Source organism: Aethina tumida, chromosome 1 (assembly GCF_024364675.1).
Source record: "Aethina tumida isolate Nest 87 chromosome 1, icAetTumi1.1, whole genome shotgun sequence".
In the NCBI taxonomy this organism is placed as follows: Eukaryota; Metazoa; Arthropoda; class Insecta; order Coleoptera; family Nitidulidae; genus Aethina; species Aethina tumida.
Window position 1 is genome coordinate 77,440,003 of NC_065435.1, and position 27,066 is coordinate 77,467,068.

General features: G+C 32.3%; 2 protein-coding genes across 2 annotated transcripts in view; both read right to left on the reverse strand.

Moving 5' to 3' along the window:
* The window catches only part of LOC109609502 (uncharacterized), a 133,717-nt gene that overhangs the window by 22,814 nt on the left and 83,837 nt on the right, over positions 1-27,066 (reverse strand). The window contains exon 5 of the mRNA XM_020026168.2: positions 26,785-26,948. Within this exon, the coding sequence (XP_019881727.1) occupies positions 26,785-26,948 (164 nt within the window). The remainder of the gene's footprint in view (positions 1-26,784; positions 26,949-27,066) is intronic.
* On the reverse strand, positions 24,852-26,583 carry LOC126266175 (uncharacterized). Its single transcript, XM_049969425.1, has 2 exons — positions 26,381-26,583; positions 24,852-26,330 (listed from the first exon to the last, which is right to left on the reverse strand). Exons 1-2 carry the CDS (start codon positions 26,574-26,576, stop codon positions 24,985-24,987), a joined length of 1,542 nt encoding a protein of 513 aa, XP_049825382.1. The 5' UTR covers positions 26,577-26,583; the 3' UTR covers positions 24,852-24,984.

The window sequence follows — 27,066 nt, forward strand, 5'->3', positions numbered from 1 at the left end:
GGGATCAATTGCATACGTCCAGTCAAACGAGCCTTTAAGTGGGTTTCGTAGACAAAAGATCTGCATCATTCGAGTTAATTTTACTGAATTAGGAATATTGTGAAGTATATTGTGGTAAAATTATTGTCCAAAAATTTATTCCAAAATAAAAATCTTATGTACAACTTCAAATTTAAAAATTAACACAATTACTAATTACTCTAGTTTATGGCAAAATTTTAGAACCTTTCTTTTTACACTTTTAAGATGAATGTGAAAATACGTATTATTTAACATATATGTATAGATACGTACATTTATCCTTCCTTTATTTAATATCAAGTAGTATATCCATTATTGTCAATAAATTGTAAATACCTCTTTTTCATTGATTTTGAACTTCTTCGCAGAGTTTATTAAAATTTTACAGTCTTTTTGCATGGATTTTCATCCTAAAGGTTTTCAATTGGATTGAGGTCTGGACATTGTGTAAAAAGTTGTCTTGGTCCTCTATTTTTTGCAGAAATGAAGCTTCTTTGCTGATTCCACAGAGATCAGCTTCTTTTAGTATTCTTTTTATGGTAGTAACTGACACAAGAACATTTTTGGGAACTCCTCCCAATATATTCCTTGTGTTAAAATTAGAAATCGTCCTCGAAATCATCGATTTGTTTAAATATAAACCGATTGCAATTTTACCCTGCTTTTTATTATTCCGGAACTTTTCTACAATTTGTTGTTTTAATTTGTATAGATAAACTGAGACTTATAGACATTTTTTGCCTGGAACGATGTCGGACACAGAAATAAATCATAAAATTAAGTATATTAAATATACGGTTTGGTTGCTTTACTTACGAACCCTGCTCCAAATAAAAAGTTATATAAAAACTATGTAACATAGATATTCGTATATAACGGAAGGTAGGAAAGACATAATTTTAAAATTAATTTAAATTAAAAAAAATCGTTCTTTTAATAAAATGATTATGCTTTTTAATGATGCGACAATTTAAATTATATAAAGAATTGATAAAAGTTTAATTTACAAAAAAATTAAAAGTTAAAGATGACAAAATTTGAAAAAATTTTTAATAACTTTAATTAAAATTTTATAAATCATAATCTAAAAATATATTTTTTAGTTTACTCAAAAATAATTTAGAAAAGGTCGCGTTATTGGCGAGATTTATATTTATTTGGAGCAATAAAAGAGATGTTTTTGAAAAATTCACATATGCAATTTCACCGAAGCCACCACCGAATTGGAATCTAAGTGTGGGTCAAAAGTGTCCGATTTGACATGAACTGCCTCATATACACATACTCAAAAATGTTTTGCATATTATAACATACATTTTGTTTAAAAGATGAAATTACAAATTATGTGCAATAATTGTTTATTCTATTGTTTTAAATTTGAAAGTAAAAAAAGTTACATCTCTTGCATCAATATAAGTCTGAATACATCCTGTCATGTTTCTCACTAACGCAGTAATGTAATTTGTGTCCAGTCCGTCCCATTCATCAACCGTTTCTACTCTGAGGTCTTTTAATGTTTGTGGTGGTGGTTGGTGAGTCCGAATTTTCCTCCTCAGCGTACTCAATTGGATTAAGGTTAGGAGAATTAGAAGGCGACTGCATTTTTTTAATGTTCTTATTTTCTAGAAAATTGTCTACCTTCTATGTTCTATGGGGAGGCGCAATGTCGTCCATAAAAATAAATTTTGAACCAGCAACACTCCGCCACAGCGGTACTACATGTCTAAGAACAGTATCGATATAAGTTTCCTCCTCAGCGTACTCAATTGGATTAAGATTGGGAGGTTTGTCCACTTACATTCGTTAAGACGCGAAGTAAAAAGTTTTGTTATTTGGCATAATATATCCTCAAACATATTAGAGAGCCACTTTGGTATGGAATTCTTTCGAGTGAGGGTTATTCCATCATGTCGATTCCGTACAGTCTTTAGACTGTAAGCAACTTTGCTGCTCTATGTAATATGTTAATACAATGGTTTTCCCCAATTAAAGTTATAATTTTAACCCGGTTAAACTCCAATATTACATGTCAGTTCATTTTAATTGTGACAAAACAAAATAAACAAGAATTAATGGAACGAAATTGTAAATTCTTTCTCATTTCTTGGTCGCGAGAAAGACTAAATAGGAAAAAGGGCTACAAAAATATTTTGTAATTTATTTACATTCATTGGCACTCCAGATATTATGCCAAACATTTTTTAGTGTGTGTTACTATCGATACTAGGTGTTTTTTTCTGTCATACCATTCATATTTTTTTCAATTTAGGTCTATTAGTATTATGTTTGCAATTGAATAAACTGCCGACTTTTGATTTATATTTGGAATAAACTAGAACGATACGATCAAGGGGTTGTCCCTCGTAAAAAAACTGATAAATTCAGTGACAATAAACAGTTTAATTTATATAAATGAAAACCATTCATATCGGTACGGACACAACTATTTCACAATTCGCTGGATTAAAGCCGAACAAAATAAATATGCACGTGAATAAAAATAATTATTAGGTTAAACAGATTTTTATTACGGACTAGTAAATCACTGAAAATATTTTACAATTTATTGTATATGTATTTATTTTTTAATACTCTCAATAAAAATATAAATAAAAAAGTGGGTTGTTTTTGTTGTGTCTGAAAAAAGGGTCGGTTGCATTTTAATTGCCAAATAAAAACCATGTATTTTGCAGATAACGCAGTGAAAAAACAGCAACACTTTTATTTTTGGGAGGCATCAATTTGGCAACCGATTGCATTTCGGGCCGCGATCCGACGTGACAGGTGGTTCGAAGAATAACGTCAGTGCGTCCACGTTAATAAGCCAGGAAAAAAATCCGCCGCCGGTAATTGTCAATCCGGTTGGTAAATTGGGCCCGGAATTTTTATTGGACGCAACAATATTCGACAACGGGGCAAACAAAGCGGGACGAAATTAATAATCGGCACTTTCTATACGGAATTCGCGGCTGGCTCCCATTGAACTTCGTCGAACCGAACGGAATGCAATACGAACTATGCTCGATGTCGCCAAAGACAAAAACATAATTCGGTACGGAACGGCCGAATTGTTGGCGGTGATTTCGTCATGTTTTTTCCCGCCCGTCCTCAATTGCGGAATCGTTCGGTTGCGTCGACCCAATTCGAAATTAATTGGGCGCGGTGCTATCGACGACAATCTAATTCGATGCGGTGAATTAAAGATGAAATTTTGTTCGTTGATGTATCGACAATTTGCAGCTGTAAAATGGATACAATTGGTTTTTAATTGGACAATTCGTCAAATAATATAAAGTACCATGAAACATAGCAAAAATTTAATACTTAAAATTTTAAAAATTATAAATTATCCTGCAACGTCAAAATGGCTAAAATGGTTACTAATGGAACAATTCGTAATATAACAAATAGATATAAATAGATAAAGTACCTTTAACTTGTAAATTTCAAAAATTAAAATTTGGTATTAAGAATGTTAAGATATATTTGTTGGTTATTGGTTATATTGGAAATTCAAAACAGTAAAAATTTGTATAAATACGAATGGATCAATTCATAAAATAAAATGAAACATCTTTAACATGAGTTATGTGAACATTTCTAAAAGTTTATATAAATAGGTTAAGATTTAATTGTCAATTATATTAATTTTTGTAATAAATCATATATGAATTAACCAATACAAGGTAAACAGTAAAATTGTTTTTAATGTAGCAAATCATAAAATAAATTAAAATATATTTAATTTAATTTATGATTTGTATTTGTAATAAGTTGTTAAGATTAGTTTTTACTGGGAGAATTCATAACGTGTGAAATATTAAAAACGTTTATTAAGTTATTAAAATACTGTTACCTGTTCATGAATAGGGATGAAATTTTGTTGTGTAAGATTCTAGAACATACGTTCCAAAAATTTTTAATAAATTTTTAGTGAATATTATGGGTTGTTTATTAATTTAAAATTATATATCCGAATCTCCTGTTCGTGCAATATTCAGATATTCAGAAGTCATATATTTAGAACGACTTCAGGTACAGATTATTTGGTGACATGGGATGTCTCAGATAACTATTTCAATTCGAAAATAAACTTACACGAGACATTTTTTATCAATTTTTAATAACTATGTTAGATCATTATAATATTTTTATAAAGTGTATTGGAAGAGTTTAAAATCATTTTATAAAAGTCAATACGATTTATTCTTCTACTCGTTTTGAAAGGTTTTTATTAAATATATAAATTGCAGTAAATAATTAAAAAAAAAATCATATGAATGGCTAAAAACAGTGAATGATTAGGCTTTCCCCAGAATGACGAATTAAACCCAATACTACAACATTATCACAAATTAATCAGCACCAGTAAAATGGCTAAAATTTGTTTTAACGGAAAAAGTTTGTAAAATAATAAAATAAAATATCTGTGTCTTAAAATATGCAAAAATTCTACAAGTTGTTACAAAAAATCTTAAATTTGAATTATTAATTTAATTACTTTAGATGTGCCATTGTAAAAATAGTTAGAACTAATATTAAAATACACTGCGCGTGCAATAAATAAGGTATATTATCAAAATAAGTTATAATAAAACCTACATCTAAAATATTCGAATAATATTATTAGTGAATATAGAGATAGCGGTAGAAACTCTGTAGAAATTTATAAAATTGGTTTTGAATGGATCGATTAATGAAATTACAAAATATATACAGTATTGGCAGCAACTTTTTTAAAATTCAAAAATTCAAAGAGTTCAAAAAAAAGTATATTGAAAATTAACTTCTCTTTATAAATTTAACAATTACATAGTTAAACAATAAAAAAATAAAGAATTTAATTACATTGATGATTATTTGTTATTATTATGTTATTTAAAGGTTTATTATTACAAATAATTTGTAATTAGTATTTTAATTAATTTTACACTAATATATTGTAAAATTCCCATTATTATGAACACTTTTTTTTCATGGAAAGCAACAGATAGTCAATAATATTTAGATCCATATTTTGCCAGGACTCTTACAGAACCGTGAATAAATCTTGCTGATTACTATACTCCTTGTGTCTTATTTTGTTGTTCACTATCTCCCATGTATTCAATGGAGTTTAGATTGGGAAATTCACATGGCCAGTTCATAACATTATTTTTTTCCCTTAATAGCCACTGCTTCAAATTATCTTGATGAAAATAAAGTTTTAGTGACATATTTTTATCTGAATACAGAATTATGTTATTCCTCAATATTTATTTATTCATAAAACGAACCATGATACCCTCTATTTATAGAAAAGGACTCATTCCAAATCCAGAAAAGCTACCTCATAATATTACCGACTCGCCGCTGCTGTAAATTGGTAAATTCAACTCTGGCTCGTCTGTTCTTCTCTGATAGTAGTGTTTTTTTAGTCTGACCTTCTCGAATGAAGACCCCTTAGTAGTAATCTACGGTTCTTGAAGAAACATTAATTCCAAGTTGTGTCTCAAGTAGACCTTTTATATTGTTGGAACTCGGGAAAAGATCTTTTTTGGAGTAGGATAAAATTTGTTTATCCTGAAACCTATTGGTTTTTCTTGGTCATCCAGTTTTACTTTTTCCTTTCACATCATCACATCGTAAAAAATGTTGCAAAACACGCGTTACAATCGATCGATATTGATTTTTGAAAGAACGATACATGATGATTTTAATTTGGAAAATAATTTCTTTTCACGAGGTACTATATAGACTTAGTTTACTTTGATGTATACTATAAAACTAAAAGTTATTGTGTGTGTTAATTGGTATAAATTATATTAGAATTGCATATAGCAATTTATATATTTTTAAAGTTGCTCTACTTTCTGCCAATACTGTAAACCATTTTCAATTTGATGAATTAAATTTTATAACAAGTCAACAAAAAATTAATCGAAAGAATTTAGATTAGATATATTTCAAAACAACAACATTGGATATCTATCTGTACAATTTTTGAGTGGTATTTACTTTTTTAAAATAGAGATTGTTTACTTCAAACTTATCGAATTTCATAGAATCGAATTATCGAATATTTTAGATATTTATTATTAATATAAATGTTTATTAAATATGAATATTGAAATGATTTTAAAATTCTCGAAACAGTTAAAAACCACTAATAAATATATAACCGAGAAACGTTTATTTATTAAACTTTGAACTCTGGACAACTCGCGTTTGAATTTAAATTACCTCGTTGAAATGTGTCTTTTAAAAGTAACCCACTGTCAAGAATTAATTATCAAAATTTCGTAGAACGTAACATTTGCTCCATTTCGCAGTTTCCAAATTCATAACAAATCCACAAACAGAAACTCGACAATGTCAGATTTACCGACCAGCCACACCGAAAATAATGCAAATCACCCTTTGTCCAGCCGTGTTTATTCGAAACCACAGATTTCCACATGCATCCACCCCAACCTTTCACCCCTTAATCAAAACGCCGACCATTTTTTGTGGCCCCAAATCCCGAATTAAATGAATCATAGTCGAGTGCACCTTAAAGGAAATTACGCCGTTCGTTACTGCATCCCGTGAAATTTGAATAAGTTCCACGCGAAGGGAAAAACCGGGACCGGGGACTTTTAGTTTCTATGACACGTGGGAGTTAGTGTCTCGGCGCGCACGAATTATCATATTGCCCGGAACGAATTTGCGCGAATTCTCAGTAATTGTAACTCTTCGATTTCACCCGTCTACGTTATTAAAGCCCTTAATAAATTTATAAGGCCGGCGCTGTTCGTTATCATAATTTAATTGAGGCGTAATGAAACCGGTGCCGGTTTTAACTAAGGCTGTTAATTAATAGTTCTTTGAAGAAATTCATCCTTGTAACGATTGTCAGATTTAAATTTGAGAAGTTGATTTTCCTGGGTATTATTTAAGTGATGCGGGAATGCGTTTATAAACTTATGCAAGGGGAGCGAAATCGACGATATACACAAGTATTTTATTTACGCGCACAACTTTCCGCCAAACAGACGTAAGAACAAAGGCTTGGAGAAGTTTTTAGTTGCGAGAAACTTCCGACGTCCAAACTTCTCTAGTGTTATATTAAATGTTGCAACTTCAGTTTCTATTTCGAAATTTTCCAATACAACAATTTAAATTTGTCGAACAATGCGAAAAATTCTCGTCCCATCCATCCAAGTATTTTCATTAACAGCCAAAATGAAGCTCGAGAACTTTCAACAGAATATTAAAATCCGATACAACGTAAACTTGTTTTAATAGTTTGTTTCTAAAATATTTTCTATTGAAAATTAAAATTAGGAGAGAAAAATGAAAGTGAAAATGAGACAGACGTTGGATTAATATGATTTTGATTTACCAAATTCGAATAAAAAGTGCAATTTAATAAAGAAAAACATACTTTTAAAAGTAATTATTGAGAGTCTAGAGTTCCTAATTACAGGCTCCAACTTTTTTTACGACTGTTTATTTCATTATAAAAGTTTCGCCGTTGGTGGGGAAAAAATGCAAATTATCACAAATGAGTTCTGCACCGTTCCCGATTATTTTTCGGCCGTGTAATTTATAATTTGGATGTTACGAGAAAGAAAATAATCCGGGGTAAAAATGTAAAAATAGCGGTAGAATCAGAAAAATTAAATTTAATAATGCGAACACGAGAACTTTCTACTTCCACATAATTTCCCTAATTTGCTGGGCAATTCTTTCCGAAAGCACTTGTACATGAATCGGAATATGAAATCTTGATTAATTAAACTTCCGTTCGGAAAATTCAACATTAAAAACTCAAAGTATTAGCATAAATCAATTTTGATTTCCTTATGGCGAATGTAAATGCAATACTGTTTAACTGAAAAAAGAAAGGAAACGCTAAAAGCTTTCCATATTTTTTATCAAACAGGACCCTTTGATGTCAAAGAAATTTGAAATTATGCGGAATTACGGCAGATATCAGAATATTTCGAAGCCAATAAAATTGGATTTAGGCATGTATCGGTGGTCTTTTATCAAAATTTTTGCTTGTATACGTATGAATTTTATCGAGATTGTTTAACTAATCGATAGTTAATTACACCAACTGGTTAAATAAACCTATTATCCATTTGACATTTATTTTATAATCGTCAATTAAATGGATGTGATTATTATTCCCGAACTAATTGAAATTCGCAGCAAACTACCCTTCAGTAATAAAAACGCACCAGTCTATAAAGCTGGGGGTTAATATATTCGAAAGGAACAAATGTACGGGTTATCAGAAACTTTGCAGCCCGACCGGAAAATTCCTCAACCGACAAACGATATAGGGAACGTTCAAAGTCGTCTTTAATAGATTCAACAGGCAACGAAAAACTTTACGGGTTTGTTTTACAATGTTTCAAATATCGATTATGCAAATGACGCGACGACGAGGCAGCCAAAACTTCACCTGAATTTTTATCGCGGCTATATAAAAAAACTCTAGTTTTAGTTGTCTCGCAGAAGGCAGAAAGTTTGAAACAAGCAATTAAATGTTATTTTAGAAAACAGAACTCTACTTTACCTACTCTAATGTCAAACACAAGTCTATAATTAGGCAACTACGAATGCACTAGCGTTATATAGAAGATGAGGTTAAAAGAAAAGTGCATCGTAACAAAATAAATTGGGGTGGTAAGGTGACACTGTTAATCCCGTCTTTATTAAAAGTAGTTTTTGAGCTCGGGTGTGGTGCGGCATGTACATGCACAGCATGTTTTACTTAATGAAAACCTTGCTGGGATTTGGACCCGTTGCACCGTCTTGGGACAAGCGACATCCATTACAAGAAAATGCTATGCGAAAACTTGAAAATTCAAATTGACTTCCCAACTTGTGATTTTCTTCCAGCGTGTAATCGAGAATGGTGTTTTAATTATCCGACGCCGGGAGTTCGTTAAATGTTATGGAAAGTAGTTAACAGCATCTGATGTGGATATGTTGATGAAACTGTTCCCCGTGTCGGAATGGCGTTCCAATTAAAACGGGATGCCGATTTTCCACTTTCAACCAGCCCCATGGACGATATTAAGGCCCTAGAAATGTACGATCAGATTGTTTTAAAGCGACGGCAGTCAAAATGATTTATGGGCCGTTGTTGCTACGGGGAAACGTAATTTACACACTTTAAAACCGATAAAAGGCCACATTTATTAATTAATGCTAATTTTTCGGCTATCCATCAAAACCGAAACGCCCTTTAAACAACTCCCGGCTTGATGAAGTGGCCCCGCTCTTTATTGGATAGAGAACATTTTTATTACCTTGTTATTTATAGTTTGAAAGCTTGCACTGGAAACGCGACATTATACACTTTAAAACTTGTAAATATGCCATTAAAGATGCATTTAATGTGAATTATTGCTTGTTTGTTCCTGTATTTACTTTCCAATTGTTAAATTGACAATACATATATTAACTACATCATCGCTTTCCAAGAGAAATATCATTCAACTGAGAAAAACATGAAATTTCACTTACATTGATAATATATAAATAATGGGTTAATTTATATAATATTATTCGTGCTAGTATCAATTATTACGAATACACTATATAAATCTGGAACACATGGTACGAGGTAGATATATATTAATATATTACATAAATTGTCTCGCAACTCACCTTTTAAAAGGTTGTGAAGAAAATACAGGATATCTTTAAACAAAAATCTTCAAATGTTACTAAATATTTTCCTTAAGTTTTTGTAAATCTAATTTACTGCAAGATCGGTCAATTAATCACAATATACTCAGGTTTTTACTATTTTTTTAAATAAACAATTTATTTGGTCTGCAAAAATGTATGGAATATTTTATTAATATTTATAAAAAATTAACAATAACTCAAATATTTCAATACTTTGTGGTGTAACCTTTGGCTCTCATCACTGCTTGACATCTTTTACTCAAAGAATCTACCACTCTCTGCAATGTGTGAACAGACATTTGTTTCTATTGTTCCTCTATGGTTTAAAGAAATTTTTATTTAGTTTTCTTAAAAAAAATTCTCAGTAGGCTTTAGATCGGGAGATATAGATGACCATTCAAGCATAGTTTTTCATTAGTAACTCTTTAAAAATTTTAGACGTGTGTTTGGAATTTTTGTCTTGTCGAAATATCCAATAAACTGGCAAACTTACACGTGGTGTTCTCCAATATGCCCTTGTATTGAAAACGATCTATTTTACCCCCCACATCACTCAAGTGCCCAACTTTGGATCGAGAAAGGCATCCCCAGACCATAATGTTTAAATTCTAGGAATTTGACATTTAAAATGGTATCGTTGTACCACTGACTGTCTCACAAATGTTCTATTATCCAACCCAAACAAATTAAATTTACTTTTGTCACTCAATGCCAGGCGGGGCGATCCGTTTTTCTTTGTTAACAGTGATTTTTTAGCTGCAACTCGGCCATGTAGTCCCGCAGGCGATTTCTCACTATTCTGCTATTAACATCTAGATTAAATTTTGTCGAAATTTCCTGCGTTTTGATGTTTTGCGTGTATCTTTGAGGGAGAGTCTTTTTATAATTTTGTCTATCTTGGGAGTATTTTTTCGTGGAGAGTCCTAAAACGTATCCGATAACAACTGGCAAATTTGTTTAAGAACAGTACAACACAGGAAAAACCCCAGGGTATAAAAATCCAATTTCTTAAAATATTCCATTCTTTTTTCCACTACTGTATGTACAAACTTTAAAAGAGAAGCACAGCCGCCATTTTTCAAAAAACATATTTAAAATAAATATGAATTAGTAATTGTATGATTTTGTACGTATGTAATAAAATACAGTAAAGAACTAGTAAAAATCGTTACTTGTCTTTTTCCCTCTCTCAAAACAAAATTGCTTATTTTGATACCCTTTATATATATATATATATATATATATATATATATATATATATTGTCACACCTGTGACTTATTGGGGGTTGGGGAGTAGCTCAGATAAACACAGAATACAACTATATAAAAAATTCTTTATTGAGAAATAATTAAAAATATGAAACAAATAATAATAATAATAATAATAATAATAATAATAATACTTATTCGAATAGAGTTTATAAATATCGAACAAAAAATTCTTTATACAAATGTAATTAAACTGAAAACAGAATTTAACAATATATAATAATAAATATTACATACAAAAGTCATTACGTTTTTGAAGAAGAACAACAAAAAAATCACTTTTCACATAGACTTACTTTGAATTTTGACTGATTTGTTAGGTTATTTACTTTCAAATTATTAATCTGACAACTTCTTCATTTACAAATATTGTAATCATCATTTTTCTACCCCAGGATAGGTCCACTTTGTTGTGGTCCTGGGGCACAGTACCACTCCACAAGCCAGTGGTAGTGGGAAGCTAACGGATCTAACTGCGAGTCCAATCCATCCCCAGGAAGATCTCGGATCTTCCTCTGATTGGTCTTGTTCTTCCGAACCCAGTTGACAGGGGACTCGCATCTTTGTTAGTCCTACGCCTTCTGGTTCAGTAAACCCGTATATGCAAATATAGCTCCTGTTTCCCCATATGTGAGTAATCACATATGAGAAACATGGTGATCTCCGGATCGGTACCCGGAGAAGGGTTTTTACATTTCCCCCCCTCTGTTCCAACAAAAAAAAATCATTTTTCTAGGAAAAGCCGAGGGAAACCTTAGATTTTATTCTTATTCATACGTTTATTTTGAATTCTTAGTGGTTTATTTGAGTAGTAACTTTTCAATTGTTAACTCAACAAGTATTTCATTTACAAATTAACAAATTAACTACATGATTCTTTTGTAAGAAAAACTGAAGCAAACTTAAAATTTCACTATAACACACACATTTACTGAGAATTATTTATTGCTCGTTTGTTTGTGCATTCACTTTCTTGTTGTAAAATCGACTTCATTTACAAATATTAAATGCGTTATCATCTTAATTTACTGTGAATTAGTTCTGGTTTGTTGTATTTACTTTCTATTTGTTTTGAGTCGATAACTCATTCATTTATTTATAGTATATTAACTGTAACATCACCTTGTAGGAAAAACGAAAGAAAATATAAAAAATTTCACTCTTTACATAAAAATCGACTGTCCAACAATTCCAGACCCATCAAACTCAATAACAGGCGTCTGATATTATCAGCGATAAAAAAACGGGATGATCCCATTGTTTCGCCGACAAAAACTCTCAATTTGAGCCTCGAATATGCATATTGAATTGAGGACGTGAAGACACTCCTTATTGTGTGAGAAACGAATGCCATTTACAGATAATAAAAGCGAACTGTGGGGTTGAGATGTAGTTACAAATGAAGTTATCAAAGCCGCCTCTTAAGGACCTGCATTCCTCGCCGAATTGATTTCGCGTTCGGACGAGCATATTTAAATTGCCAGCGTGTGCAAGAAAAAAAAAAAAAAAAAAAAAAAAAACTGGTGTAGAACACAACAGGGTTGAAATAGTGAAGTGTTATCGGGCGGTAGTAAATAATCTCGGACGATAAGATATAAAGGGAAACTATACGGCTAAATGGCCTCTCTCGTTTACGGACGTGGTATTAAAACGCAAGATAATTCACGTAGATAACACATAAAGGTTAAATGAAGGATTGTATCTGGTGTGCCGATGTTCTTGCTCCGGTTTAATTAAATTGTTTAGCCGAATTGATTATTTCGCCAACTTTCCGCGATAATTTAGTTCTCCGTGTGTGTTTACCCGAAAATTAGAAACTGATAGTGTCCGAATCGTTCCCGACTGGTTTTAATTAAACTTCGAACGTTGACTAGAATTTCTACTAATAGTTACGCTCCCTTCAATCATGTTTTGTTGTTTTGTGTAGACGGTTTAACATTACCGGCGAACAAGGTATATGTACCGATACAACTTGTAAATTTGATTGTTTTGGGTTGATATTGGAATTCGGAAATAACTGTTGAAAATTTGTGTAAGAAAAATATAGTTATATACTTTACTGGTTAAGGGATCTGTAAAAAGTATCGTGGATGAAAATAAGTCTTCGCCTTACTTATTATTAACGTACTATTTTATAACCTTAATTTGTGCCATCTACCGAAATTTTACATAGAAAATTGACCTAATTCTAGTTAAATTTTACTGTAGAGCGCAATTTTGATTTGTAATTTTGTCAGTTTCATGGATATCAAAATTGAAATAGTAAATATGTAGCTTTGCAACGAAACAATGTTTTATTAATAATCCAAGTTTATTAAAAAATCGAGTAGTACATGCACAAAATGTGATCATAATGAAATACAAAAAATGTCATGGTGATGTAATTTTTTTCACTCTCAGTTATAAATAAATAAAAACTAAAGAAATTGGAAAAATGTAATTAATTTCTTTTGTAGAAATAGTTTAGATTACGTAGCATCATAAGTTGCATATTAGTTAGAAAATTTAAATGCGAGTCGACGAATAAAAAAGCGTATCGAGATTAATATTTGTTATAATCGACTCGGCCAATATTGAATGTCAATTTCGGAGGCGTAATCGATCACGTAAAGCAATCGTGAAACACAAATAATAAAAAAAAATATATGACCGGTATGTAAACATAATGTTTAATCAGGCATCAGCAACGTAGGCAATAACAGTATTTCTAATCATTTTCTAAAACAGTGCGCCGGATTTAAGGTTTACTTTCAATCCGAGGGCCGAAATCCCTGCCGAGTTATACCCGCACTGAATACTGTATGATATTGCGCCTCCAGGCAATCTTAATTTAAGGAGGAAAATACTCGCGGAGACGTACTTACGTAAAATGCTCATGTTGGAAGGGAAAAAACTCCAAGCAATTTCTAGCGTTGCTCCTAAGGGAAACTAACATAATTATCCTGAATTATACTTAAATGAATTTCATATTTTGCGGTGCATGAACGAAAACGAACGTATCATATTATGAAAAGATAACAGTTAGTGCAACTCGCCAATTTTGCAAATCCACTAGAAACAAATTACCCTCGTACAACAATATGTATGCTCCATAACAATATCTTACTGGCTTAAAATTACTTCCGGATAATATAGCACTCACCATTAACGCGTCTAAAACAGTGCAGAGCACAAAAACAGCAATGATGTATAAACATTGAAACGCAATTTTTCGTATTTGTTCAGCTAATTGCAACAAAACTAAGTGGTTCGGTGCAGTTTTAAAGGCCATTTATCAACATAAAGAACTCAAAAGTCGCACATAAAACGCCTTGTTTATTTAAGCCGGGAACACTTCCACAATTTCCCATTATAGTTCAGTTTTATGGTCCTGGTAAGAATACTGAATTGGGTATACAATTAAATTGTGGAGTGGCGTAAGTAGGTGTTTAAAAAACATTTCAAGTACACGGGCTAAATTACCCACTATAAATATAAATTTTTCAATCCTTTCCTCCACATTAAACTGAATAGTTTCGACTTTTTCCCAGCTTTAATGACTGCTATTCTTCTCGTCCTACACACATATTTAAATTCTTACATCCGCAAATTTATTCCAATTACCCAACTGTATTAATCATCCACATTTTTTATAGTTTATTTTTTACGCCTCCACAGACAATCTCAAGGGTGTATTCAATGTTGGAGAGGAATGATTAATGCCCAACCCAAATTAAGCGGTGACCCATCGTGGACATTATTAGTGACGTTGGCCATCATAAAACCGAAAATTATATTAACTCGGACCCATGTATCTTGTCCGGGGAACAGGTGCCTCTGTTTTATGGCTCCGATGGAGAATTAAACTCTGTTTAGGTGGACATTTCTATCATCCATTCAATTTTAGATTAATTTTGTCTCCGGTTCAAACTATAAGTTAAACGTTATTCAGTCAGATAAGTTATTTAAAACGGGGAGAACTGCCTTTAATCTATTTATTTTTATGCACTTTTTTCATAAAGGCATTTGCCATTTTTTTAAAATAACTCTGTAGGTAAGATATAAATATTTTAAAAAGTTTATTCATTAATTTACCGTGCAAAACTGACGAATTTTATATTACAAAAATAAATAAAGTTTTGCCCATATTATTTTATAAAGTTTTATACAACATCCGAGTTTGTTATAGTTATTATGTTACCGTGTTAAAAATGCATGTACACGTTTATAAATTCAATTTGACCACAGTATAATCAAATAACAAAAAATTTCTCCGAATAAAGTTCTAGGTATTTTTATTTTTTAAGGCATATTTCTAGATATACATAACTATATATTGTAACATCGTTTAGAAAATGTGTTAATAATAAAATCTAAATTTTCGTTGAATATTAAAAGGAGGGCGGCACATTATTCAAGTTTCCGTTAGGCAATTTATTTAATATATTTTAATAGTAATCTGAATATTTAAGAAGTCTGGGTACTTCATTTAATAATAGTGAGCAATTTGGTGCGATGGTAGATTAGCAGCACTTATTAATTACAGCGCTCAATTCATACAAAAGAAGCTAATTATATTTTTCCGACACGTCTCTACATTATATTTATTATTTACATACACAGAGAACATGCATGGCTCGAAAAAAAGAGCTAACAAATAAACCCTGCACATTAATTAATACACGGCGACAGTTTTTGGTGTTACGAAACTAATAACATTTTGTGCATGTACCATTAGATTTTTGATTAAACTTTATAACTAATTGGAATTTGTTACAGCATTCGGTATGGAAAATGAACGCGCCCAGATGTCCTGCATATTTATAATTTCAATTCGACCTCCGTGCAACCAAACGGATTGCAAAAAATAAAATGTTAAGCCGTGTCACGTTTAAATTAGCCAAATGGTGCTATTTTCAGGACACGCGCACATTTAGAACAGTCTGTATCTGTCAATGTGCCGAAGCCAAAAATTTACCGAACCGCGTATTTTATTAATAATCACTCAAAGGTCACAACTAGGCTTATGTTTTATATCATAACAATAGACACGACAGAGTAAATCATTTTTTCAAGCCAAACATAGGTACATTTTGATTCAGCTTTATCGAACCGACTGCATGTGACCTTAAAGCCCCTTTTCATCCCACTATTGATAACATTTATAATTACGCGCGGTTCTCATTAAAAATACAAAGAGGGCGCCTGTGTTTGTTTAATGATAATAGGCAACCCAGTTTTCACTTTGTATTCATAGTTTTAGACAATAGAATTACATCATTAAACAAAGTCCTTAATAATAAATAACGTAAAAGAGGCGTCGGTTTTGTGGAGTAAATAAACCTACAATTCTTTCCGCAACGGACACTTTTTATAGATCCTTTAAACTGTAAAATATATAACCGTGCATTTTCTTAAACACGTGTACGTCGCTGCGCTGCCGCTGATATACGGTTTTCAACGTTTCAGCGACTGCTCTACATTATTTCAGTGTTACCGAACTGTCTCTCCGTTGTCTTGAAGGGGTTTCCCTTTTTAAAGTAGAAATTTGTGGTAATGTGGTTTTTACTTGGAACTTCGTAAAGAAGACGCCATTTAGAGGCGCTCTCTTTCCCCTGAATTATTTATGCAAATGTGTATTGCATATTTTTAAAAGCATCTGCATGTAAAGTTCCGCCTTGTTGTCGTCGTTGCCGTGTACTTCTTCAGCCGCCAATTGTCGCCTAATTTATCGCCCCGGGTCGTAATTGGTTCGAAACTTTTTACTAAGGTGTTGGAAACTGAAACTTTCTATTTTAGCACATGCCGAAACAGAATTATTACAAGTCGATGCACGTGTATTAAGTGTGTTTTTTCATTCGGCTTAGTCTAATGGCAATTCGATGTTTCCAGAATTTGAGCCTCGGGTTTTTTCGAATGCATTAAATTGGAAACAAATTGACTGTAATGGAAGAATTCGTCGACAAAATACCCGACGGAGACACACGATATTCTATACATTTACTGAAAACCAACACGCCTTCTAAAAATAAACTTATAACAAACACCCACATCTTTTCTTTTCGTCTTAAATAAATAATATTCATACGTTTCGCAGTCGATTATAAAGTTTCACACGAATTTAAACTTCGCATGAAAAATGTACATAAAACAAATCCCAACTGTAAATTAAACAATATTTAAGTGAAACATAATAACCAAGGTAAACGAACCGGCAACCGCTTATTACTGACCATTAGTTCAGCGTAAACTAATAGATCGTGCATTAAACTGCTATAACGCATGAAAATCATCGCCACCAATCGAAGGGATATTACGAAATTTACAGCTCTAAATTGTAGGGGTTAAATGTTGTTTATTTTAGCCAAAATAAATCGGGAGTAAACATGGTTGCATAATGTAAATACACAAAACGTGCTGACATCTATTGGTTATAGATCATTACAACGGTTAACTGCTAGCTCGTTTAAAAATGAAATTAGAATGTAGGCAAGCTAAAAATAACGCTCACTGTAATCCAATTATTGGAACAACGCGACAACGTACTGTGATGGAATGAAAGCCTTTTAAAAATTGACAAAACAGTAATGTGTTTGTAAAAGGAAAACAGTTCCATCCTTATAAATACGGGTTGTCATCTATTATTCATCGGAATGACACAATACAGTTGGTTTGTAATAAATAATGGGTTATTGTGTCGTGACAGGTAGTGATGCACGATAAATTATTACGATGATAAAATTATTAAAGGAAAAATATCGCCAATAAATGAGTTGTTTCAGTAGGCACAGTTATTTAAGATTTAGATTTATGGTTCCTATCAATTTCAGTCGTTTTGAATAATGATTCTGTTTTATTATATAGTTTTATCTAATTTAAGCTTTGTGTATTGTGTATAAACTAACTGAACAACAATGAACATAAAATCGACAGTCAAATTTATGGTGTATAATGATAAAAGACAACAATTCCAGCATATAAATGAGCTACGAAATTTGTGTGAAATATGTCGGTACTAAATAACAGGCCCGGCTTAAGACTTTAGGCGAAACAAAAAGTTCCTTATTCACTCTTAAAAGTTTCGTCGGGGAAATAAGAACACCGACACCGTTTATTATTTCTTTGTCTCGAGCTTCGGCGTAAAGTTGCTCGAAAACTTACACGACCTCTTACATTAGTTAATTTAATTTTCGACAGGATTCTCCGCTAAACTAAAAAAGGACCGCGATCAATTTTACGGAGCCTGCGAAAAACCCCAGACCCATTTTTCAAGCGGGAATAAAAGCATTATGAGGACAATAATAACGGCTCTTCTCTTAAATTTGTAAAGTGAGTTGCCCAGCGTTAATACGTGAACAGTGCCGCCCTCTAACAACGTAAAAAACTAAACTAGACAACAACATAATTTCCCAGTTCAATAAACCATAATAATCTTTTCTGAAGTCATGAGATCTGCTCTAGAAACACTTTAATACATCCAGCGTTAAAAACGAGCGAGTGAATTTGTCGTGCACCGTAAAATAAATCCGGCACACGTCGCCGGAATTTCCGCGACTACGCCTTTGTCGCCGCCGCAAAAACTGAAGGTTCAAGCGGGAATGGGAATATTACGCATCAGTCGTTGCAAGATATGTGAAATATGCGGAAACATGTTTTGAAAATCGGTACGCAGAAGAATCGTAAATTCGACACTTTTGGCTTTCTCGAACAATTCGATAAACTTCGATAATTTCTCATGTAAAACTGATAATAATAAATAAATTTGCTTTTACACCGTGAATTATGAAACTTGATTCTCAATATTTCATTGTCATTTAATTCGGTGCATAGTTTATTAACATTGTCACAATATGGTTGAAAGTTTTAATCATGAACATGACGTCCGTGATTCGTTATTGGTTTGTGCGTGTTCCCGCCGAAAAAAAAGACGCGATTAATTTGGGCTTTCAGAGCGAATGCCACTGTGAAACTCGTTTAAAAATGTTTTTTTGTTTTTCGGGTCGCTCGGTTTATTAAGCCCGTGTTTTTATTTTTTTTAATCCAAGCCCGGAGTGCAGATTAGTGTCGCGCAATAAAAACTAAACGTTTGATATTTACGAAATAAATATGAAAAAGAAAAATCTCAAAAGCTTTGGATCAAAATCGGGAACTGGAATAATAATATTAAAGTTTATTTGAACTCTTTATACAAATGATCGCCAAAAGTTGCGTAAAATATGTATGCAAGTTTAAGATAACCGGCGGGGCTTAGGCTTTCAGAAAACTTCGCACACACTCTAAGTCTTGTCGGGAAATAGCAATGTTGAGACCGTTTGTTATTTTATTGTTTCAAGAGAATTCTTATGACCTACAACATTGATTAATAGTGTTATTTGACTTTTTTTATTTTCTAACTCGAAATCAGAATTTAATTCACACGTTTTGTGTTTTAAACTGTGGCGCTCTACAAAGGGGTATGGCGAAGTGTATCGTCACTATTCTCGTAGACAAAGAATGAGAATGCTTTTCCTGAAAATTCTTCATTTTCACCACATAATAATTATTTATGGCATCAGGTGATACACCTACTATATATGCAAATTTTTTAGACAACAATATTTCAGTTTTCAAAAATTTATTCGACATATCATTACTTAATATTACTTTAATCTGAAATACTTTTGTACGTAACATAATTTGAACTAATCAATAATTTAATGTTTCACATTTTACATCATAAGCTTTTGACGTTGTAATCTCAGCATATCTCATTTCTCTAGATTCGTTCTCTTCTTCTTGAGTTGGTTTTTAGTTCAGTTTAAAAATAAATTTAATAAACATATTTTATTTAAAATTATATAACAAAATCTAAATAATTTGAGAAAGGTTTTCCTGAAAAATGATTCTTCATTTCCACCACATAATCATTATTTATGGCATCAGGTGATACATCTACCATATATGCAAATTTTTTAGACTAAAATATTTCAGTTTTCAAAAATTTATTCTACATATCAGTACTTAATATTACTTCAATCTGAAATATTTTTGAACCTAATGTAATTTGAATTAATCAACAATTTAATCTTTCACATTTTACCTCATAAGCTTTTGACGTTGTGATGTCAGCATATCTCATTTCTCTAGATTCGTTCTCTTCTTCTTGAATTGGTTTTAGGTCCAGTTTAAAAATAAATTTAATAAAAATATTATATTTAAAATTATATTCTATACTATTCTCGTAGACAAAGAATGAGAATGCTTTTCCTGAAAATTCTTCATTTTCACTACATAATAATTATTTATGACATCAGGTGAACATCTACCATATGAGTAAATTTTTTAGACAAAAATATTTCAGTTTTCAAAAATTTATTCCACATATCATTACTTAATATTACTTCAATCAGAAATACTTTTGCACCTAATATAATTTGAACTAATCAACAATTAATTTAATGTTTCACATTTTACAGTACAAGCCTTGGAAGTTGTGATCTAAGCATATTTCATTTCTCTAGATTCGTTTTCTTCTCCTTGAATTGGCTTTTCGCCCAGTTTAAAAATAAATTTAATAAAAATATTATATTTAAAATTATAAAACAGTTGATAAATAGAGAAGCTTGAAGCTTTACATTTAAAATTGATATTATAAAGTGTTAGACAATAACCAATCGAAATAAAATTTCAAACCTTTTACTCATGCCACACAAACTGTGATGTTTAGCAAGGAATCGTTGGCTTAAATGAAGATGCATCACTTTTGGATATTTTCGAAACAATATTATATAATTATAAATTAATATTTTTAAAAAGGCCAAGAAAATTTGATTTCTTTCATTTAGATGATAATGAACATATTAACATCGAGCAGATTACCTGAATCAGGGTTACTAAACCTACATTCAATAGAGCAAGTACATTTTATAATATTATATGTACAAACTAATAGACACAAAAACCAATATTTGTGTGTCTCAGACGTGTATTCACCGTATATTTTAACTTCCAATATCTCGGAAATGAAATACACTTAAAATTTAGAAAATATTAAATAGAATATTAAGTACCATGTAATAATGTAAAAATTATATAAAACATATTTCGGAACGAACATATTGTATTCTTTTAATAATTCTTGGGAAATTTGCTAACAAACCGATTGTACCACCATTGTGTAAGCAATATATCTGGTTTTACTATGTTTTACAATTTTAAACGAGACCTGAAACTTCTATAAAGTGACAAAAAAGCAGCGAGATAAGATTCACCGCGTGAACATAGATTTAGCCGTCACGCGAGTAAAACGTTGGTCATCACTCTTAGAAGTCCGTATAAAGACCGGCCCCATAAAACAAACCTAATCCCACATCAATGACTTGAAAGGCTCGAATTATCCGTAATTACCATTAGTGCAACGGCCAACAATATAATTTCGGTTTGACACTTTATGATGGATGCGATGGGCATTTAATGAGGTAACGTTCCACGCAGGGTCAAGATTTCGAAGTTTACGAACTGACAGTTCATAAACGAGGCCTGATATATATGTTTTGACGATAGTAAACATACGAGCGTTCAATTAGGGTACAATGCGCCACTATTATAATAGGGAAGTTAATAAAAAGCTTGGAGAAAATGACGTGTATGCACGAGCGAGGACTACATAAATTTCAGCCATTTATAAACACAAGTGTACTAGATTTGATACAAAGTTCATGTGCATATTGAATTTTATAATTACCTACTATCCACCATAACAATATCGTTAAGGTTAATTTACGACGAAAACAAACGTAATTGCTAAAATCGTAATAAATCTCCTTTGAGTTACCAGAAGAAACATGTCGAAATTAAATTAACTAATGTAATAGATCGAGCTTTCCTTGGCTGGGAGACAATAAAATAATAAACGGCGTCGATGTTCTTATTTCCTCCGACGAAACTTTAAGAGTGTATAAGAAAGTTTCCGTTGCGAAAGTCTCCTAAGCCGTTGCCGGTTTATCTGGCAGTCGCAGACATATTTTACGCAACTTTCGTCGCTCATTTGTATAAGGAGTTCGGATAAACTTAAATATTGTTCTACCCGCTTCAACCAGTCTCGATCCTGATCCGCGAAAGTTTTCCGATGACGCGTCAGGTAAACTTTCCTGTCACTGGGTCAATTCTACATGATAAATTCGCAGCGTTCAGCACCGTATTTTTCCTTGGCAAATTGAAATTTATCGTCGCCATTTCGGGAGTCTTCCGCAAATAGTTCCATAAATAACGAACGTTCAAAATCGAACAAACTTACAATTAATTGTCACTTTCAAAATTGTTTTTTAAGTGATTTTACACAAAACAAACAAGTGGACATTTTACCGGACGGACAAGGACTAAAAGGAGTTAGTTGGTCAAAAAGCTGTGTTTTAAAAACGTTTTAAATTGAATTAGCGACGGAACGAAATAGAATTAACGTCGGTCGGCTTGTGTCGAAAAAAAAGGAACAAATTATAAACTGAATTTGGAAGCTTTCCCTTTCCTGCTGCTTTTTTAGCAAGGGATTAAGATTAAGGTTTATAAATCACTCAGTTGGGGGCTGCATGATTTACTGTCGCATCCCTTTTAGAACAAATCAAGGTCAAATATTATCGACTCAGTACAATTTGAACTAGTTATTAATTGAGCTTCAGTGAAGTAAAGTCGTTAAATTAATGTTAATTAAAGGGAAGTTCCATTGACGTAAATCCGGTATTGGTCGACAACCAACACATCCGGGAACCAAAAATAAAAATTTAATTACCGCTCCCGAGCAAACATTGAAAATCCGTTGCGCAAACCAAATATATATTAAATAAACAAAACAAAACCGCCCGAAACGAACATGTTTTCGAAATCCCACTACGCCCGATTAAGAGATGGCTCATTGTGTATTTAAATCGGCGAACAAATAGAAATGATTAAAACAAACAGCGACCGAATACTTCCCGCAACAATGTAAAATCACCCGACCGAACCGGCCCCAACCAGTCAAAGTTCAAGTGCTCGAATTTGTTGATTTATATGTTAACTGTTACGCGAACAAATGTTAATGTGCGGCTGAACGCAATGTTGCGAGCGCCGAATCAAATACCGTGCTCGAGTAATCGTATAAAAGAATGACGGACGCGCATCTGCCATTCTTTTAAACAAAAAAAAAAAAAACGAAGTATATGTTCAGAGCGAAGTTGTCGTGCTTAACACCCGAGTGACCCGAAGTGATAACCCAAGGGCGATATATTACCCCGAGTATTTTATGTATAAAGTGGTAGACGGTTGCCGTAGTTTTATTTTCATTATCTCCGAGATGCTGAAACCATACATCATGCGATGCGTTCCGCGGAGAGCCAAGTTTTAAAACCCCACTTAAGCGTCGACGGATGATTGGCCGGGAAGTTTTCGGGGGACCGCGAGAACATTTTCCGGGGACCCAACCGTCCCAAATTAACTGACAATCAACGTTATTGTGCGTTAATTATATTCATTTTGTTGGATACAAACGTGAAACGTTATAATTAATTAGGTTGTGTGTATTTCAAATAATAAATACGTAATTTTAATTAGCTTTTAATTAAATATAAACATGTATGAACGCAAAATTCAAAAGTAATAGAGAAATTGTTTTAATTAGGCTTCGATTGGGTAAATATATTGTGGAGATGAAAGTCAATTAAATACTTGTAATTAGGCAACTAATAATGGTTTATTATTGGCAAATTAAATTTACTCTCATATTTACATAATTATCTATCTATCTATATCTGTTAAACAAATATTTTAGATAATGGAACAAAATTGTAAAAGAGTGCACTTTTATTTAATTAAAATTTATAATACAAAAAGTGTGTGTTTATAATGTTGATTTTGATCATTTTTCACGATCTAATTGTAAAACAATTTTATTGAAATTTATAGATGTACAAATAATAGAGCAATGTTTATATATATGTTATCAAGTTAAAAACTAAAATAAAAAAAATTGGCAGTCATAGAGACTGCCGATAGAAGTGAAAATTTAGGACTTTTAGTATTAAAATTTGAAATTTCATAATGTTTGAATTAAAATAATCATCAATCTGGTTTTCACACCTATTGACACTCCGAGCAACAATTATATGCATGTTTATATGGTTTTTTATTATTCAAATACATTACGGGCTGTACAAGATCATGACAAAATATAAATACAATTTAACTGAAATAACAATATACAATCATATTATTTATGGATAGTATTTGTATTTACTTAAATTTCAATGTACTTGATTTTTAACATGATTTTAATTGTTGGCATCATTGTCATCATTAATTTCAACAATACTCAGACATTTTGTACTTCCAATTATTTCATTTTGCTCTAAATGGTAATAGACCTATGGTACCTAAAGTAAGAAATGAAAATGTTTGATTCAAATTTATCAAAGTATCGCGTAAAAACGGCATCAATTGTCATTTTATATTTTGTAGTACTGAGTTTTCGATCAGTGGATATATTTAAATCAAGTGTTTCATTTAGAAATTCAATTTGTGGTAGATTTTTATCATGTGCAAAGTTAATATTGAAGTCTCCACTTATAATATATACACAGCACTATACGTCAGCTGTATCGCTACAGATATACTGCTATAAGTATGTCGGTGACGCGAGATATAAATCTGTAGATCACAATTCCATTAAATTTGATAAAACTTATTAATATTATACACTGCAGGATCCAAATTTATATTTACCTACATTTTTATTTAACATTTTTTTTACAGCTTCAATAAAAAATAAAAAAAACTAAATCTAATGATCATACTACAGGTGACTAATTTTATTAATTTTTTTATTAACACAATTAACATTTTTGTCGTTTTAATATAATATATATATATATATATATATATATATATATATATATATATATATATATATATACAAATAAAATTTCTCAATATACCAAAATGCAGGAGACTGTTTTGATCTATCTATCACAACTAAACAACTTTTTTGAAGATATAATTAGATACGTATCTGATTACAGATTGACAGATTACTTATCAGTTAATCAGTTCTCGTTTGACCTGTTCTCTAAGCTTCTCGATGTCACTTTTGTCTAATGTTCCTCGAACCTGTAGCACAAAATTGGTCTCCTTGATGCAGGACCCGGTAATAGATATTTTATAATCCTCCCCTTCTTCGACGCGAATCTTTATTGTCACCAGGTCAGGTTCGTCAATGAGTTTCACCTGTTTGGCACCGAGTAGAACACTTGTATTGTTCTCAAAGAAAGATACTTGGAAAAACTTGTCTGTTAGATGAACAATATCGTGTTCTACACTAACTTCAACTGGAAGTGGTGTGTTTTTATCTATGTACTTTATAAACTCCCCGTCGTTTATTATCAAACCTATGGACATTGGAGCTACGTCTCGAACCACGTAGATATCTTCTTTATCATCGCTGAACAAAGAGTAAGCTTGAATGGCAGCCCCTATAGCAATTGCTTCATCTGAGTTTATGTTCGTTTCTAAAATATCGTTATTTCCAAAATATTCTTTTAGCATGTCTCTAATTTTAGGCGTAAAACTCGCACCTCCAACCAATAGAACTTTTTCAATATTATCTTGGGGAATTCCCGAGTTTTCAATGCAACTTTTCATGATTTTTATAATTTGATCGTAGAGTTTTTGATTGAGATCGTCCAGCTCTTGACGTGAAACTGGAATTTCTATTTCCTCTTCTGTTTCAAAATAGTTCATGATTATATTGTAAGTTTCATAAAAAGTGAGTTGCTTTTTGGCTTCTTCACATTCTGTTCGAATTCTTCTCTTAGACCGTTCACTTAAATTACGAATTTTTGGATACAAACTCTTCAGTCTAGTTTTAACCAAATTGATCATGTTTCTCAAGAACAGTTCTCCACCTAAATGACTGTCGCCATAAACAGATTTAACGGTTAAAGTCTTATTCAGAATTTCAACAATGGACACATCAAAAGTACCGCCGCCAAGATCGAAAACCATAATGGTACGTTTGCCTGAAATTTTAGACAACCTCGGTAAGTAACTTAAGGCAGCTGCAGTAGGCTCATTTAGAAGCTTCACCTCTTCGAAACCAGCTACCAAGGCGGCTAACTTAGTTGCAGCCTTTTGTACACTATTAAAGTAAGCGGGAACTGTCACTACTACTTGGTTGAACGTCATCTTAAGTTTTTCTTCCGCATCACGTTTCAATTTGTGTAAAATAAAGGCAGAGATTTCAATAGGCGATTTCAGTTTATCGCAATTTTCAAATTTGATACCGATTTCATTATTCTCTCCTCTAGTTGTAAAATACTCAAGCCACAGTTTGTCTGTTTGTACTTCGCGGTCGTCGAATTCATAGCCCATCAGTCTCTTGACCTCTGAAACGTTTCTAGTCAATGATGACTTGTGAGAAAATGCCAAAGCTTACCGTAGACTCCATTTCTAGGTATCCTGGAGGCTTGTTTAAAAGCTATTGATCCCACCGAAACACCAACAACTTGCACGAAGACAAACGATTGCGTCAACCTTTCGTTCGCCCTGTTGGTTAGCACTTCGTACGTACCATCTTTAGCGATTGCCATACAAGAGTTGGTCGTACCCAAATCAATCCCGATGTAAGCCATAGTTAACGTTCGAATGCCACAGTGATTTGCAAACTATTGTTGGTATTTACTTGTCAGTGACTCGTATCAGTCACATATTGATAGACGATAAGATAGATAAATGTTTATTTACAACTCTAAATCGATAACACGTAATTCCCGAAGCACTTAACGTCATCGTTTCAAAAAAAAAAAAAAAAAAAGAAAAGAAAAAACAAAAGAAACTTACCGGGATAGAAGACAGTCTCGCGACGCGTCGTGTAGTTCGCCTGGGGAATGTGAAGCTTGCACGTGAACTCCTCGGGGTCCTTCGGCTCCGGAAGTGTGGCCGTCGCCGAAATCTCGTACAGGCGGCCATTCTGCTTCAGCGACACCTCCGCCTCCGTTATTTCCCTGGAAACAATGGATTTTTATGTCGTGTCCCTTCCGACGTGTACTTAAAGGGTTTTGTGACGGGGTATGATTAGGTTTTTATTGCTTTGGGACCCGGAAACTGTACTGTTGATTGTTT